This window comes from Triturus cristatus, chromosome 2_1, assembly GCF_964204655.1.
Source record: "Triturus cristatus chromosome 2_1, aTriCri1.1, whole genome shotgun sequence".
Classification (NCBI taxonomy): domain Eukaryota; kingdom Metazoa; phylum Chordata; class Amphibia; order Caudata; family Salamandridae; genus Triturus; species Triturus cristatus.
This window is the reverse complement of record NC_140581.1, coordinates 62,879,824-62,898,912: the sequence shown is the minus strand read 5'-3', so window position 1 is coordinate 62,898,912 and position 19,089 is coordinate 62,879,824. Positions and strand designations below refer to the sequence as shown.

General features: G+C 42.6%; 1 protein-coding gene across 2 annotated transcripts in view; it reads right to left on the bottom strand.

Annotated features, from left to right (window-relative positions):
• Positions 1–19,089, bottom strand: part of LOC146863735 (uncharacterized) — a 91,553-nt gene that overhangs the window by 31,225 nt on the left and 41,239 nt on the right. For both annotated transcript variants that reach the window (XM_085627893.1, XM_085627894.1), the window contains exon 2: positions 6,581–6,666. In XM_085627893.1, coding sequence (XP_085484019.1) covers positions 6,581–6,626 — 46 coding nt within the window. In that variant the 5' untranslated portion in view covers positions 6,627–6,666. The remainder of the gene's footprint in view (positions 1–6,580; positions 6,667–19,089) is intronic.

Below are 19,089 nucleotides of genomic sequence, written 5' to 3'. Positions count from 1 at the left end.
ATTATTAACAGTGCTTTTCATTTTTGTGAAATCACTTGCTAATACAATTGTATATACTGAACCATCACTCACCCTTGTGCCAAATCCAACCAGTATGTGTGTGTGCTTTAAGATTAGATGGCTGTGCAGTAATATTTGTCTTTCTGAAGCAGGGTGTACCTTGTCCCTTTTTGTGAATTTTGTAATGTGTTGCTTTTGTGCCTGGTGGTGCGAATGGTCTTGTTTGTATCACATATGAAAGGTGTGTGAATGGCCTGTAAAATGGTTGGTGCCTTGACGTGGCTTTACAGCTCACGAGCTGCAAGTCATTGGTTTGGTTTTTTGTGAATTTAATTATTGACAGTGCATTTCATTTTTGTGAAATCTCTTGTTAATAAAATGTAACACACTGAACCATGACTCACCCTCGTGCCAAATCCAACCAGTATGTGTGTGTGTTTGAGGAATAGATGGTTGTGCAGTAATCTTTGTCTTTAGTTTCTCTGCCAAGGTGTTTTTTCCATGTAAGAATAACCCACCAACTGTAGATATTGTCGAAAACCCTTGGGAGTTCATGGTGATGTCTCTCTTGTGAATTCAAAAAGTTTTTTTATCCCCAATGTCCTGCAAACCTCCAAATGTCTGTCACATTTTCATTGCAATATTGTTCCAAAATTCTCACGCTGTAGAAACAAACCAATAATTATGTCTAAACAATCTGGTTTTGCAAGGGGGTCACTTGGGTTTTTGGCCCGGTGCTTGGCGGCCATCTAGGGAAACCTACCAAACCCATACATTTCGGAAAACTAGACACCCGTCGGCTTCCAGGGAGGTATAGCTTGCATGGATCCCCCAATGTTTCCTTACCCAGAATCCGCTGCAAACCTCAATTTTTGCTGAAAAAATCACTTTTGTTCACACATTTCGGCGTGGGAAAGTAGTGGCATCACCGGGCTCACACAAATTTACCACCACCCAGCGTTCCCCCATTTCTTCCGGTAAAAATGGTGCCTCACTTGTGTGGGAGGCCCAAGTATCCGCGGCCAAGTGCTCTGTCAGATGATATTTGCATCAACTTGGCTCTCCGAAGGCTTCTTTGTTGTTTCCCTGAATGCTCTGCCAAGCCACTGACTTGTGGCCATAGCAGTGTTATTTTCTCATGATGTATCCCTAGGAAGACCATGAAAGTGTGGAATTCCCCTTCTGAGAAAGGGGTCCATTATCTGTTTTGAGCATCAGGGTTCACTCCAAGCTAGTGTATCTGCTGCTAAGGTGAGTGACACTTGGTGCACTAAAGAAAAGCAAGAGCATTCGTTGTCAGTGTCCAATGGCCCATAGAAATTAGCAGCCAGTGTTGACAAGATGTCATAGTTGCTCTGGCTTAGGCGGCCTCCCTATGGTCTGGTATAGATGAAATGTTAGGACCATTTATTCTACCAAACGATTAAGACCTGACGTGTGACCATCACTCCCCTGTACTGACTATTTGTCGGCAAAGGGTCTGTGGTATTACTGTTCTGGTGCTGTGTAGTAGTAGCCCCTTCTCTGTTTCCAACAATTATTCTTGTAGGTTCATGAAAGCAAGAACTCCCTCTCTGTTGACATCATCACCAACTTGGCTATTGTTCGTCAAATTTCTCTACCTCTGTGGCCTCATGATGTGCTTTACCGCTGTCAATGTTGTATCTTTCATTGTATTTAATATCAGTTCATCCACTATAAACTTTAGTGGAGTGTTTTGTAACAGCACAATGTTGATGTACTAGTTGGCTATGGACGGTAGCTGTTTGGTAGTCAGCAGGATTTGTATGAACATGTAATCAGCAGGGTTGTGTTCTTTCCCTGTCTTGTGAACATTTTTGAAGTCATAGTCCATAAGACATATCCCCCATCGCTCGATGCAGGGTGGTATTATTGCCTTCAGATTTCCATGTATTGTTACCAGTGCTTGGTGTTTTTTCTCCAATGAAAATGACTTTCCGAATATGAACATGTGATAGTGAAACCTCTGCTAAGCTCTCTTTTTCAGTTTGAGAGTACATCTTCTCCACTTCCATTATGCTCTTGCTTTCATATGCAATAACAAGCCTTGGCCAATAACAAACAGGCTTGTTCTGATCTAGAATGCTCAGAAACCAACTGGGCTGGCATCTACCATAAGGTTTGTGCGGAGTGAAACATCAAAATAAACAAGGTAATCTGCAACTGTGACTGACATTTCACATTCTGGGGTCCAAATGAACAGCTGTGCCCTTGTTACGTGAGCTTCCAAAGAGGTATACTTGTAGTGGCATAGTCCATGATGTACCAAGCACAGTACCTCACTAGCTCTAGAGAGATCTAATTTCAGTAACATCAACTGGGGTTGCTGTCTTGTGTGGCGTTTCAACTTTTCTTGGATATGGTCGCATTCCATTGTGGGAAAAGATGTGCTCAAAGAAGATGAGTTTGTCTTTCTCCAGCTCACATTTGTCTTCGCTTAGGGTCAATCCAGCTTTTTCTAACTGACTGCAAATGTTTCTCAGAGGTTTGTTGTCTTCTTCTTTAGTGTGGCAGAATACCAGAATGTCGTCATTGTAATATAGGCAGTTTTTTATTGGCCATATCATCCTCCTACCCATATCCTGGAATCTTTCCACTGCAGAGGACACACCAAAACACAGTTGTTTATAGCAGAATAGCCCTAGGTGTGTGGAGAATGTGTTGATGGCGTGTTGAGGGTCAAGTTCCATCTGATGATAGCCTTTGAAGAGGTACAGCTCGGAGAACACACATGCACTATTTACGTAGCTGATCATGTCATTTAGGTGGGGGCCTGGGTACCTTTCCCTTTCTACGGCTGTGTTTGGTAGACACAAATTCACACTGATGAGTATCTTTTGCATGTTTTTCTTCGAGTGGTGACAATGGGGGACACACAACGAGTTGGCCCAACTGCTTGTTCAATGATGTCTTGTGCTAGAAGACTCTTCAATTCTTCTTCCACCTGTGGTTAAAGGTGTACTGGAACCCGACGATGATGCTGGCCACAGGTGTTATGGCTTCATTTATGTGAAGGGTGACCTGAGTGACTTCCAGTTTTCTAAGTCCACTGAAGAGCACTGTAAAGCCTTTGAAAATACTATTATGCTCTGACACATGGTAAGTCGTGGTCAGCAGCCCCATTATTTGCCCTAATATTGCTTAGCAAGCATGGGGCTGGGATATCTCTACATAGTATGTGTATGTCTTCTCACACTGATGTGTTGTTTCTAAGTTCATTACTGGATGTTTCACACTCCATGTGAAGATGTCAGCCTTTGAGGGTGATAGTTGTGATTTAGGGTGCATTGTGCCATATTCTGATGCACACATGATGTTGCATGTGGCTCCACTGTTGAGCACAAAACGTTCCATATGACCTCCTACCTTGAGGTCCACTGTCACTGTTTACTTAATGTCTTGCTTGTCTAAGAACTGTATGTGTTCTGATCGACCACATGCATTGCCATTTGCCATAAGATACAAGTGCTCCTTTACCTCTCAGACTTTAGTGGTGTTGGATTCCGATGATGAACCATGGTTGTCCTTTCCATGTGTCTTGCATGACAACTTGACATCATTCTCAGCTTCTCGGGCTGAACTCTGTCTGTTCTTGGGGCCCACTTTCGAAGAATATTGCAAAGTGATTGTCCTTCTTGCACTTCTGGCCCCTCTTCCCATGGCTGGGCAAGTGCTGATATGAGAGTATGTCAACTCGCAGTGATACCACATTTTTTCATTCCTCGTTAGCTGCAGGGTCTTTCTGTAATATTTGTTTCTTCCACAAGTAATATGGTGGACTTGTTCGAGCATTCTTGTTGGACCACTCTTCATGGTGATTGCGTGCAATGTGGCCCTGGTTTCTGTTCTTGCAATGGATAGTATCTTATCGGGCATGTATATTTCTTTAGGAATCTTTGTTCTAAAGCCAGTTGATTAGCATCCTGTTATGATTCACAAACGTATTGCCTCCTAGTTGTTAAATTATCCAAATTGACAGTATGTTACCAGTTTCCCCAGACAGGTGATAAAATCATCAAGGGCTTCATTGCTCATTGGCACAAGGTATTGAACATGTATTGCTCATAGTCAATGTTCCTCTGCAAGTCAAAACTATCTGTGAGACATTTGATCAGTTCCTTGTATGTCGTTTTTGATTCTTGAGTGAATGTAACAACCGGGTCTTCCATGTAATTTCACACAGGCTGGTGGAACAGGTCTTCGGCTTGCTCATCTATGTGTTTCTTGGAGGTGTATTTTAAGCAAATCCTCAAAGTGCCTGATCCATTTATCCCACCTTGTACCCTTCATCTAAGGATCAGAAAGGTAAAATGGCAGAGGGCGGTGAAATATGGAGCTAGGCACGTCTTCCTCATTATGACAAATTAGCTGTCTCCACTGCTTACATGTGTGTGCTTTGTTTAAGCCTGCTAGTGCTATAGGTCCAGTCATTTACTACCATAGGTGACCAGTGCCCTCATGTACTTCAGTTTCCTGACCTGAAAATGGAGCTCTTCATTTGTTACAATCGGAAACACTTTCTTGCCTGACTTCAAAATTGCTGCTCAGGCTCTTTCCTATGGAGACACTACAATAATTGACTTCAAAATGGCTATGTCCATAGGTTTGCTTTTATCTTTCTTGACTGTAAAATGGCCCCCGCTACCTCGCAACATTTAGCGACTTCTTCAGAGATCTAGGCACAGTTGCAATGGCTTCTGGGGTGCTCTGGACATCCGGGTCAGCTGTGCTTGCACTGAACCGCTTCTGGACACTCCACTGAGGTGGATTCATAATCTACTTGTGAGGCCCTTCAGTTTGTTGGGTGCACATACACACACAGCGTTATTGGGATTGGAAAGCACTGCACACTTGCCTTGGACATGCAAAATGAGTGAGGAGCATCGGGTAGAGTCTGCAGCAACTGCGTTGTTGGCTTCGTGGGCTCTCGCATCCCATCCTCGTCACCAGATGTCTTGTTGTGTGGCCCCACAGCACAGGAAACACACGCAGCCAGGCAGGAATTCATAGAGATACATTATTTGTGTTTTGGGGGCACAGTTGGAATGTGCCATGCGGAAGCTCCTGGTACCCTGTCCTGCCCTCCTGATCCCTGTGTCATAAGAAAGTCCCAGGGTGTCCCTCCGCTTCCTACTCCTCCCCTGGTGACCAGAACCAGTGTGTCCAGCATAGTCTGTGCAGGGTCCTAGTGCCCATCCCTGTGACAAATAACAAAGAGTAATGTAGATGCAAATGAAGGACATGTAAATGTATAAATTAAGCATCATAATGTACCCTATCTAGACAACAATAGACTGGGATGAACCCTATATTATGCAGTGGCCAGTGACAATGGGACCTAGTATCCAGTTTATGTAAAGGGGGGGTCACATCGGCCTAATTTTCCCAATCATGCTGAGTGGACTATCTCATAAGAACTCTTTCATCCCATTCTTGAAGTCACTGTTAACAGAATATTGTTCAGAGTGCTGGGGAAGGTTGTCCCAGACTCTCTGGAAAGCACTGGAGATCACCCCCAAACTCAAAAGAGAGGGAGGAGAAAAGTGTAGTCCTTAGAGAAACACAACAGAAAAATATGCATTTGCGCATCCGGCTAGATTTCACCAGTATATAAATCAACACTGTGTACATTTATGCTCTGCTTGTTTGATCAAACACTACAAGTTCAAGTGGGGGAATACATCTCTGAATGTAGGGGCTCATTTATAAGCTTTTGACAAAGAGCAGCACAGCAAGCCACCTCTGTAACAGGGAAAGGCCAGAAATGCAACATATTTAAGGCAATGCGGTCCATTCCTGTATTTTCCCTGGCACTTCCGCCCATTTGACAGACTTGTGCTACTGCAGGCACACTTGCACCATGGTGCAAGGGAGTCTGTGTTACACGCAGTATTGTGTTTGAACAGGAAGGAACATCTTCCTGCACAAAAGCAATCCTAGGAGGGAGGTTTTTTCTTTCTATATGTTCTGAAGAAAGCAGCATACATAGAAAGAGGCCAAAACATGGAGAAATAGAGATATTTGTCCTTGTTATGCTGCTACTGGGAAGCTCTAAGATTCAGATGCAGCCCCAGGTTTACAAGTTCTTGTAAATCTGGGGATGCATTGTAATCTATGGGAGATGTGTGGGAACAACCACATAATGATCATGAAAGCCACTCAGAGCCATGCAAAGTGGCTTTGCATGGCTTAAAAATCTGAGATTGTGTGTTACAAAAGTGACACGACCCTCTGATGAATAAGACCCATATTTCTTTTGTTAAATTTTTACCACTGGCCATTTTTAAACTCACTATATTTAACCAAATTCTTTTTATTTATTGAATAAATCATTTTACCATAAACAAATGTGGGAATACTGATTTAAGGTGGTACACAAGAGATATGTAGAATCAGTGGTTAGGAGGTGCTTTGCAAGGGTCCATAATGCAAAACATTGGAATGACTATCTCAATTGTCCATATAACATGATTAATTACCTGGTATCCAGTTTCTCTGGTGAGCCTTAGTAGTGTACCTATGCACATTTGTGTGACATCTGACATGTGAAGTCACTCACCTGTGATCACGGTTAGAAGAAGGGAGCAAAGTTGTGTGGAATCCATGCCTTTGCTTTGTTTCACTCAGCTGAAGGAATCCCAGCTCCTGATAAGCATTAAGAAAATTATTTTTGTCAATGAGGTCAAAGTTTCAAACAGTGGCATCTTAAGGGGAAGTTTGGAGTACTTAGAAACTATTATATAGCACTAAGTATATTCTTATTTTAAACCCTTTGTGCTAAAAATGGGTGACTAGATCAAATGAGATTCAAAGTAATGAAAAACAGACAGGAGTTCTGATACTTGCCTTTGCATTACAATAACACATCAATTCCTGAATGCACACGTATTCAATAGTTATTTATGTATTTAGTGAGCGATGTCACTGACCATGTCATGATTGATGTAATATGTGACGTCATCAGCAGTTCATTGCGGGCACGTGAGTTATAATTAGCTGTACTAACTATAACGGGGGAATTTCAATGGTTTTGTACGAATGAGAAGTCCAGCTAACTATAACGCCCTTGAAACCTATGATTTTTTTCAGTGAATTTATAAGGTTTTTTAAATGCTAATTCCTAACTATAACGTGCCTGAAACCTATGGTTTTTTCAGTGAATTTCAAAGGTTTTTTAAATACTAATTTCTAACTATGCCTACAGAGATAGGACATGTGAAGAAAGAAGAAAAAACGCACAGAAAGAAAAAAAAGAAATGCAGAAAGAAGCAGAAACAGAAGTCCGCAAAGACGAAGAAAAGTGCAGGAAGAAGGATAACGTGCAGAAAGAACAAACAGAAGAGCAGAAAGAAGCCTTGTTGCAAAATCATCCTGTACCCTCAACTTTTTCAGACGGATACTGGTGGTAACTGAGTCTGACTAACCAGTCCTAGAGCCAATGCTATGTTAAAAGACACTCAGAATACAGTGAAAACACCTACATACACTAGGGAACACTATGCGTTGGGGTCCCCCTGTGATTAGCATGACCTCCTCTGTAAGCCCCTAGTATATAATAGGGCAGGGGGATTAAAACTACCTCTTAAAATGTGCCACAGGGCGTGTTTGCACACGTGACCTCAGGCCCCGTCCCCTCCCTTCCTCACTGTGTAAAGACACCCTGTGGCCGTTTTAAGTTTGGAAATTAAGTCCCCTTGAATCCTGAGGGTCCCTAGGGTCCAACTAGACCACTAGGTACCTCCAGTAAGCGCCACAGAGCTGCCTTGCAGAGAGATGTAAAAAGGGGCATGGCCTAGACCACCTCTCTGCAACGCAGTGCAGTGGCGCTTACTGGAAGCACCTGGTGGGCTTGTTGGCCCCCAGGGTCCCTCAGAATAGAAGATGAAATATTTCCCCAACTTAAAACGCACCACAGGGCGTGTTTGCACATGTTAACTCAGGCCCCATCCCCTCCCTTCACCACTGTCTAAACACACCCTGGGGCTGTTTTTAATTGGGAGATTAAGTTCATTTGAATCCTGAGGGTCCCTAGTGTCCAACTAGCCCACTAGGAACCTCCAGTAAGCGCCACAGAGCTGCTCTGCAGAGAGGTGTAAAAAGTAGCACAGCCTGGACCACCTCTCTGCAACGCAGCTCAGTGGCGCTTACTGGAAGCACCTGGTGGGCTAGTTAGCCCCCAGGGTCCCTCAGGATTGAAGGGGAATTATTTCCACAACTTAAAATGCGCCATAGGGCGTGTTTGCACACGTCACCTCAGGCCCCGTCCCCTCCCTTCCCCACTGTTTAAACATGCCCTGTGGCCGTTTTAAGTTGGGAGATTAAGTCCCCTTGAATCCTGAGGGTCCCTAGGGGCAAAATAGCCCACTAGGTACGTCCAGTAAGTGCCATTGCAGAGAGGTATAAAAAGGGGCACGGCCTGCACCACCTCTCTGCAACGTAGAGCAGTGGCGCTTACTGGAAGCCCCTGGTGGGCAAGATGGCCCCCAAGGTCCCTCAGGATTGAAAGGGAATTATTTCCCAAACTTAAAACGCGCCAAAGGGCGTGTTTGCACACGTCAACTCAGGCCCGTCCCCTCCCTTCACCACTGTGTAAACACGCCCTGTGGCCGATCTAAGTTGAGAGATTAAGACCCCTTGAATCCTAAGGGTCCCTATGGTCAAACTAGCCCACTAGGTACCTCCAGTAAGCGCCACAGTGCTGCGTTGCAGAGAGGTGTAAAAAGGGGCGTGGCCTCAGAACACCTGTCTGCAACACAGCTACCTGGCGCATACTGGAGATACCTTTTGGGCTAGTTGGCCCTCAGGGACCCTCAGTATTGAAGGGGAACTAATTCCCCAACTTACAACTGGCCAGGGGGAGTGTTTGCAGAGTGCTGCTAGGAGGGGCCGTGGCCTCTGGCACAATGCCGGTCTTTTATTTATTTTATTTTTTTAAGAAGGAGGGCTGTGTGGCCCCCCTTCTTTTTCTAATATATTGGCCCTGGGGACCCCATCCCCCAGGGCCTGCCCCTTAATTAATTTTTTTTTAAATTGGGAAGGGAGCCGTGTGGCCCCCCTCCCAAGACCTTAATCGGCCCCGGGGACCCCAACCCCCAGGGCATGGCCTTTTTAAAAAAAAAATCTTTAGGAGGGGGGCTGCGTTGCCCCCCTCCTCAGGTCACTTATGGCCCTGGGGCCGGACTTTGTTTTTTAATATTTTGATTTTATATATATTTATAGAAACACCTAGAACATGCTGGACAAACCGTATGTACCTATTGTAACACCATGACGATTTGCGTGATATTCGTTAAAAGGCGACTATGCATACAATGAATCCACGTGGAATGTATTTACACCGTTCGTGAAGCTCTGACGTGTCTCCAAGTGGACACCCTTGTCGTTTATTTATACAAACATGGGTAGCTATTGATGGGCACATTTAATACACACGCACACCAACCCATTCAAAGGGGATTCGACAAAAATTTTACCAAAACTATGCAAGAATCTCCCCTCATGGTTAACAAAATACACATCCACCGCCGGATGTGTAATACTTTTTATTTTACTCTCTGGAAAGGAGACAAACCTCACTTGAGAGTCACAGCGCGCTCCTGGCTGAGCCCAATGCTGTGTTACACCCATCAGTGCACGCCGAGTGCCACACACCTCTGTGTTGTATTCCACCAACTAGTGCGTATGCTATGACACTCTCTAGCCCATGTGCACTGTAACACCACCCCGTAAATATGTCATCCCACACTTGCCTTCGCACGGGTTATGTTGTCCCATCTAACGTCCCTTCCTCGATGCCTATGTTATAACGCACAGCGCTATGCCATACATATTACAATCTGGGATCCATATCTTTGTCACAGTGCATATGCAACGTTACACTCCCCAGCTCATATTTTATATTACAACTTTAGAGACTAGTTTGATTACACAACACTGCCCTGTGCATATTACACTCCAAGGCGCACATCGCATAGCACGTGCTAGTGCCTGTGCTATCTCACGCTCTCCAATGAATCTGTCACTGCGCACAATGTATTGCATATTATATTTCACGCCGCGGTTCATCTTATATCAAACTTTTTGGTGCATAGTTTATACCATACACTATATCTAGTTTTCATTTTCAATCGTGCTCTCAGGACTATGTTCCATATAACACTGCGTTCACCTACCCTTTTAACGGGCATTACATTTTGCGATGGGGGTGGAGTGTCAGAGGGTATTTCTGCCAAGTGAGCCCGGAGTCACAGTCACAAACGTCCTCTTCTTCCTGAATAAAAGTGAGATTATGCTGCATACTTGTTCATATTTTAAGTAGTTCGCACAGACACACATTTTAAAAAGAATAAAGTTCCTAATACCAACCTTCTCTGAACAGTTAGCTTGCTGCCCCATCCACCTCCTCCCTATCCTCTGTTGTCTGAATCCATGGACTAGCCTCCTCCCTCCTGTCATGCATGGTCTGATGTGCTGCCACTGCCCTCTATTTAGCATGATGTACCAGTCCAGTCCTCCTGCCCTCCATTGCCCAATTCTATGGCCCATCATTGACCTCCTGCTTAACCTCTGTGCTTAGCTTGTTGCCCCTATTCTCCTTCCCCTTGCCCTTTAATGCCTTTTGCATGCCCCTGCTCCATCCTTTTTGCCGACCGTGTTCCATGGACCTGCCACTCCTATCTACTCTGTGTGTTCTGTTGAGTTTCCACTCCCCTCCCACCTGCCTAGCATTGTCAGATGACTGTAACCTGTCCCTGCCACCTCCACCCTGCCTGTCCACATGCCATGCCCCTATCCCCTTCCTCCTTTTCGCCATGGTACATTTTACTGCCACACCCTTCTTCCCTCCCTGGTCTGTTGTGCTGCAACTGCTCCTCCTGCCTGCCCCACACGGTCTGTTGTGAGACCCCTTCCCCTGAACTCTCTTGTCTGTGCCCAGGTCCTGACCCTCCCTTCTATCCTCCATGGTCCTTTGTGCATGCCCCTGCACCCTCCTTCTTGCCTATCATAGCCATTGTGCTGTCACTAACCCCCCTGCTTGCCATGCATGGTCTTCTGTGCTGCCACGGCCCCTCTCACCTTCCCTGTGTAGTCAGCGAGCTGCCCCTAACCCCCTCTCACCTTCCCTCCATGGTCTGTGTGTATGCCATCATAGTCTCAATGTTGCTCTCCATGGTGTGTCTTGTTTCTAGTGGCCATCCTGCCTGACCTCCATGGTCATCTTGCTGTTCCTGCCCTGCCCCTTTACCCCCAGCCCTCTGTTTCCATGTGCAGACCCCTGTTCCCTCCCTCCTGGCTTGTCTGTTCCATTGTAATGCCCCTGATCCGTCCCTCCTGTCCTTTATGGTCTGTTATGCTGCAGCTTTCTCACCTGTCTGTCCATTATGGTCAGCTAGCTGCCATTGCCTCTTCCCCTCTGTTCTCTGTTGTCCATGTGCATGGTCCTGTCCGATCCTTATTGCTTTCTATGGATTGTTGTGCTCTACTCCCGTCCCTCATGCCCTGTGTGGTGTATTGTGCTGCTGCAAATCCTGATGCCTGCCCTGTAGGGTCAGTTTGGTGCACCTCTCCATGTCCCTCCTGTCCGCTGTTATCAGAGTCCATGTCCCTACCCCAATTCCTCCTGCCTTACATGATCCAATGCACCATACTTGCGAACATTTTGAACTTGGTAAGAGGGAGATTTTGAAAAACAACTGGGGTATTGATTTTCCCCTTTGAGTTACATTGAAAAAGAGGAGATTGTAGATAGGAGACAGATCTAATAAATCCCATTTGAGCTTAAAAACATTGGACGTTTCCTGGCTGAATCGGGTCTGTTGGTATATATGGTTGTACTACCACTGCCTCTTCCGTCTGCCCACAATGGTCTATTATATTGCCACAGCCTCTCTTGCCAGTCCTGTATTGTTGGTTTGTTGCCCCTGCCCCCCTTTCCACTGCCCTCCATAGTCTGTTGTGCTGCCACTGCCCTTCCTGCCTGCCCAGTGTGGTCAAATTATTGCCTCTGCACTCTCCTACCTGCCTTCAATTTTCAGAGTCCGTGCCCCTGGCCTCTGCCTCTCAACAGTATCCTAATGAACAACTAGATTGCTAACATTCTATATTAATTACAAAAGCGTGGAACACCTGACGTCATCTTGATGTAATCAAAACTGTAATACCTAGAGCATTTCCTTTAGAAATTACATATATGATAGGGTCTTATTTGCATAACAATTATGGTTAGTGCTCAAAACAACTAAAATGAGGACATATTTTCTGAGTTTTCAAATAGTGACAAAGCACTTTTACATTATATGTTATCTTTATGTTTTTTTATCCAGCTGACCACTTGATTAAATGTTGCACTTAGGGAAGAGGATGTGGTGTTACTTTCAGAGCTGCAGAGTTTGCAACAGGGGAACCAGGTTGGAGTTTCTGCTTCAGCTCAACATTCTGTGATTCTGATCAAATCACTTAATCTCCCCATGTCTACAATCAAAATGAATTTGATCGTGTGTGATGTAACCAATGCTCATGTAAAGCACTCCAATACCTGACAAGTCTGCACTATATAAAACTGCAAAAGCACAAAAAATAAGTGTTTTGCACACGTCTGTCATTGGGCTACGTGTGGGCTACATCTGGGTGATATTTGAGCTGCATTTGGGCTCTTTTTTCACTGGTCACCATCTTTGGAGATTTATTTGTTATGAAGTTTCCTAATTTCCTCATTTACTGCAGTCTCCTCAGTAGGAAATGGTTTCAGTTTTTTACTTTGATTCCATCCAGAAGGTATTCAGATATGTCACACATTTGCCATACATTCTGAATGCTAGCACTCTAGTTGCTCATTAGATCACTGTAGTACAGCTACTGCTCACCACGGAAGTCTGCTGCTGGTATTAAAAGTGCATGTTTCAGTCTGCATGTCAGAATTTTTTAATGAAATAGACGAGGGTTTGAGAAGCCACTTAAATGTGCCCTAATTTTTCGTTCTTCAGCACTAATCATAATTTCTATGGCAAAATGAACCCTCTCATTGTGTTCCTTTTCAAATTAAATGTTTTAAGTGTTACCAGTTAATTCCAATCAAGATGGCTTCAGTTGTGCCATACTTTTGTCATAAGTAAGACAGTAAGCGCTCTAGTTGTTCTTAAGAACACTCTGGGACATTCTGTTATTGGGCTATACTTGGGCTACATCTGGGTGATATTTGGGCTACATTTGGGCTCTTTTGTCTCTGGTGGCCATCTTGGGAGACTTATTTGTTATGAAGTTTCCTCATTTCCTCATTTACTGCAGTCTCCTCAGTAGGACATACTTTCAGTTTTTTACTTTGGTTCCATCAAGAAGGCATTTAGATGTGTCACACATATGCCATAAATTCGGAATGTTAGCCCTCTAGTTGCTCATTAGATCACTGTAGTAAAGCTACTGCTCACCAGGGAAGTCTGCTGCTGGTATTGAAAGTGCATGTTTCAGTCTGCATGTCAGACTTTTTAAATAAAATAGAAGAGGATTTGAAAAGTCACACAAAATGTGCCCTAATTTTTCTTTCTGCAGCACTAATCATACTTTCTATAGCAAAATGAACCCCCTCATTTTGTTCCTTTTTAAATTAAATGTTTTAAGAGATACCACTTTATTCCAATCAAGAAGGCTGCAGGTGTGCAATACGTTTGTCATAAGTAGGACTGTTAGCGCTCTAGTTGTTCTTTAGAACACTCTGGGAAGCTGCAATGGAACACAAAGGAATCAACTGACAGTCCATGCCCTTGTTGGATGTACATGTTTTACTGAGAATGTCAGACTTCATTCTCACATGACTGAGAAAGATATTGTGAATTTACAGAAAATATGCTCTCAGTTTAGCTTATAGATCACCTTCCAAATCTCTGTGGGAAAAGCATGGGACAATAGTTTTCTCTCAAACATGATTCATGATATCACAGCAGAAGGCTTTTTCACATAGTAAAATCACCTTAGAACACACCACAATTCCTAAAATGAGTATGGTACCATCAACAAATGATTTATATTGTAACTAAAGTCTTACAACCTTCTATTAACTGCAATGCTTTTTAATGAGGTGCTATCATGTATATTGGTCCCAAGATGGCTGCCAACACTTCTTGGATGAAGTACTGACAGCCAATCAGATCTTACGATGAGATGTGTGGTTAGGCTCTGCCCAGATATATATGTGATACCAGAACCACACAGCCCCCCTTCTTAAAAAATTAAAATAAATAAAAGACTGGCATCGTGCCGGAGGCCACGCCCCCTCCTTGCAGCACTCTGCAAACGCGCCCCCTGGCGAGTTGTAAGTTGGGGATAAATTCCTCTTCAATACTGAGGGTCCCTGAGGGCCAACTAGCCCAACAGGCATCTCAAGTATGCGCCAGGGAGCTGCGCTGCAGACAGGTGTTCTGAGGCCAAGCCCCTTTTTACACCTCTCTGCAACGCAGCTCTGTGGCGCTTACTGGAGGTACCTAGTGGTCTAGTTTGACCCTAGGGACCCTTAGGATTCAAGGGGACTTAATCTCTCAACTTAGAACAGCCACAGGGCGCGTTTACACAGTGGTGAAGGGAGGGGACGGGGCCTGAGGTTAGGTGTGCAAACATGCACTATGTCACGTTTTAAATTGGGGATATCAGTGATGTCATTTGAGATGTCATCAGTGATGTCATGAGTGATGTCACTGACCATGTCATGTGTGATGTAATATGTGACGTCATCAGCAGTGCATTGCGGGCGCGTGAGTTATAGTTAGCTGAACTAACTATAACGGGGGAATTTCAATGGTTTTGTACAAGTGAAAAGTCCAGCTAACTATAACACCCCTGAAACCTATGGTCACAGATTACATCACTCATGACATGGTCAGTGATATCACTCATGACATCACTGATGACATCTCAAATGACATCACTGATGACATCACTGATGACATCATCCAGTGAATGTGTGTTTTTCTGAACATTAAATATGTTTTATATATGTATATCTCAAGGTCGATGGAAGAATACATGGGTATATAAGTGTCTAAATGGATGATTTGTTTTTGAAAAATTGATTGTGTAACTGACTGATTAAGTGTATCATAGTGAATACATGGCTTAGTGAGTAATGTTTAAATATGTAAATATCTGTATCAGTCTCTCACTTTGTGTATAAGTGGCTGCATGGGTTGGTGAGTAGCTACATGGGTGTCTATATAGGTTATTAGTTGATTTATTGAGTATCAGTCTGAGTGTCTGCATGGTTCGGTTGGGGGTATTACGTAGTGCATAGGTGCATGAATGAGTGACTCACTGTTTGTATGTGTTGAAGACAGCATGTGTGCAGGACTGTATGGGTGGATGAGTGTGTGTATGGGTGTGTTAGTGAGTGAATGACTGTCTCAATTGTGTCTTTATGAGTAACTACATATGTTTTAAACTAGTATATGTGACTATTGGTGTATATAAGTGAGTATATGTGAGAGTGAGAGATTGAAAGAGTTCCTGTATGAATAAGTATGTGTTTGTTTAAAAGACTAAGTATGTATAAGTTTGCGTAGAAGTAAGTGTGGTGGTGTGTGTATACCTGTATATGCAAGTAAATGTATGTTTGATTCTTTATTAGCATGAATGACTATGTGTGTGAGTAACTCTATGGATGAGTGGCATTGTGTAACAGGATGTATAGGTGTATGAGTACATATGATGAGTGAGTACATATATGAGTGACTGTATAGGACTGTTGGTGAATGAGTGGATGTGTATGTGGATCTTAGAATTACTGAAGAGGTTGTTGTAACTGGTATTGGTATGTCCATTGTTTTGAAAATTTTAGTCTCTATTTTTGAATGTGTGTATCAAAGGTTATATTAGGGTGAGAAGAGGTCTGTCACTCTATCACAAGGATGATGTCATCAGTGATGTCATCAGTGATGTCATTTGAGATGTCATCAGTGATGTCATGAGTGATGTCACTGACCATGTCATGAGTGATGTAATATGTGACGTCATCAGCAGTGCATTGCGGGCACGAGAGTTATAGTTAGCTGAACTAACTATAACGGGGGAATTTCAATGGTTTTGTACAAGTGAAAAGTCCAGCTAACTATAACACCCCTGAAACCTATGTTTTTTTCAGTCAATATATATATATATACATATATATATCAATTCAATTGTACCCCTGGCAGGGATGCCTCCTCGTAGCCTCTGATCAGACAACACAAACACGGACCAACTTCTTAGTGCAAAAGGTTTTAATTGCTCAACTGCAACGATGTCGTCATTACATATATATATTCACAGAAAGAACCATAGGTTTCACACACGTTATTGTTAGGAATTAGCATTTAAAAAACCTTGCAAATTCACTGAAAAAACCATAGGTTTCACACATGTTATAGTTAGCTGGACATTTCGCTTGTAAAAAACCAATGAAACTCCCCCGTTATAGTTAGTTCAGCTAACTATAGCTCGCGCGCCCGCAATCCACTGCTGATGATGTCACAGATTACATCACTCATGACATGGTCAGTGATATCACTCATGACATCACTGATGACATCTCAAATGACATCACTGATGACATCACTGATGACATCATCCAGTGAATGTGTGTTTTTCTGAAAATTAAGTATGTTTTATATATGTATATCTCAAGGTCGATGGAACAATACATGGGTATATAAGTGTCTAAATGGATGATTTGTTTTTGAAAAATTGATTGTGTAACTGACTGATTAAGTGTATCATAGTGAATACATGGCTTAGTGAGTAATGTTTAAATATGTAAATATCTGTATCAGTCTCTCACTTTGTGTATAAGTGGCTGCATGGGTTGGTGAGTAGCTACATGGGTGTCTATATAGGTTATTAGTTGATTTTTTGAGTATCAGTCTGAGTGTCTGCATGGTTCGGTTGGGGGTATTACGTAGTGCATAGGTGCATGAATGAGTGACTCACTGTTTGTATGTGTTGAAGACAGCATGTGTGCAGGACTGTATGGGTGGATGAGTGTGTGTATGGGTGTGTTAGTGAGTTAATGACTGTCTCAATTGTGTCTTTATGAGTAACTACATATGTTTTAAACTATTATATGTGACTATTGGTGTATATAAGTGAGTATATGTGAGAGTGAGAGATTGAAAGAGTTCCTGTATGAAAAAGTATGTGTTTGTTTAAAAGACTAAGTATGTATAAGTTTCCGTAGAAGTAAGTGTGGTGGTGTGTGTATACCTGTATATGCAAGTAAATGTATGTTTGATTCTTTATTAGCATGAATGACTATGTGTGTGAGTAACTCTATGGATGAGTGGCATTGTGTAACAGGATGTATAGGTGTATGAGTACATATGATGAGTGAGTACATATATGAGTGACTGTATAGGACTGTTGGTGAATGAGTGGATGTGTATGTGGATCTTAGAATTACTGAAGAGGTTGTTGTAACTGGTATTGGTATGTCCATTGTTTTGAAAATTTTAGTCTCTATTTTTGAATGTGTGTATCAAAGGTTATATTAGGGTGAGAAGAGGTCTGTCACTCTATCACAAGGATGATGTCATCAGTGATGTCATCAGTGATGTCATTTGAGATGTCATCAGTGATGTCATGAGTGATGTCACTGACCATGTCATGAGTGATGTAATATGTGACGTCATCAGCAGTGCATTGCGGGCGCGAGAGTTATAGTTAGCTGAACTAACTATAACGGGGGAATTTCAATGGTTTTGTACAAGTGAAAAGTCCAGCTAACTATAACACCCCTGAAACCTATGTTTTTTTCAGTCAATATATATATATATACATATATATATCAATTCAATTGTACCCCTGGCAGGGATGCCTCCTCGTAGCCTCTGATCAGACAACACAAACACGGACCAACTTCTTAGTGCAAAAGGTTTTAATTGCTCAACTGCAACGATGTCGTCATTACATATGTATATTCACAGAAAGAACCATAGGTTTCACACATGTTATTGTTAGGAATTAGCATTTAAAAAACCTTGCAAATTCACTGAAAAAACCATAGGTTTCACACATGTTATAGTTAGCTGGACATTTCGCTTGTAAAAAACCAATGAAACTCCCCCGTTATAGTTAGTTCAGCTAACTATAGCTCGCGCGCCCGCAATCCACTGCTGATGATGTCACAGATTACATCACTCATGACATGGTCAGTGATATCACTCATGACATCACTGATGACATCTCAAATGACATCACTGATGACATCACTGATGATATCATCCAGTGAATGTGTGTTTTTCTGAAAATTAAATATGTTTTATATATGTATATCTCAAGGTCGATGGAAGAATACATGGGTATATAAGTGTCTAAATGGGTGATTTGTTTTTGAAAAATTGATTGTGTAACTGACTGATTAAGTGTATCATAGTGAATACATGGCTTAGTGAGTAATGTTTAAATATGTAAATATCTGTATCAGTCTCTCACTTTGTGTATAAGTGGCTGCATGGGTTGGTGAGTAGCTACATGGGTGTCTATATAGGTTATTAGTTGATTTTTTGAGTATCAGTCTGAGTGTCTGCATGGTTCGGTTGGGGGTATTACGTAGTGCATAGGTGCATGAATGAGTGACTCACTGTTTGTATGTGTTGAAGACAGCATGTGTGCAGGACTGTATGGGTGGATGAGTGTGTGTATGGGTGTGTTAGTGAGTGAATGACTGTCTCAATTGTGTCTTTATGAGTAACTACATATGTTTTAAACTAGTATATGTGACTATTGGTGTATATAAGTGAGTATATGTGAGAGTGAGAGATTGAAAGAGTTCCTGTATGAATAAGTATGTGTTTGTTTAAAAGACTAAGTATGTATAAGTTTCCGTAGAAGTAAGTGTGGTGGTGTGTGTATACCTGTATATGCAAGTAAATGTATGTTTGATTCTTTATTAGCATGAATGACTATGTGTGTGAGTAACTCTATGGATGAGTGGCATTGTGTAACAGGATGTATAGGTGTATGAGTACATATGATGAGTGAGTACATATATGAGTGACTGTATAGGACTGTTGGTGAATGAGTGGATGTGTATGTGGATCTTAGAATTACTGA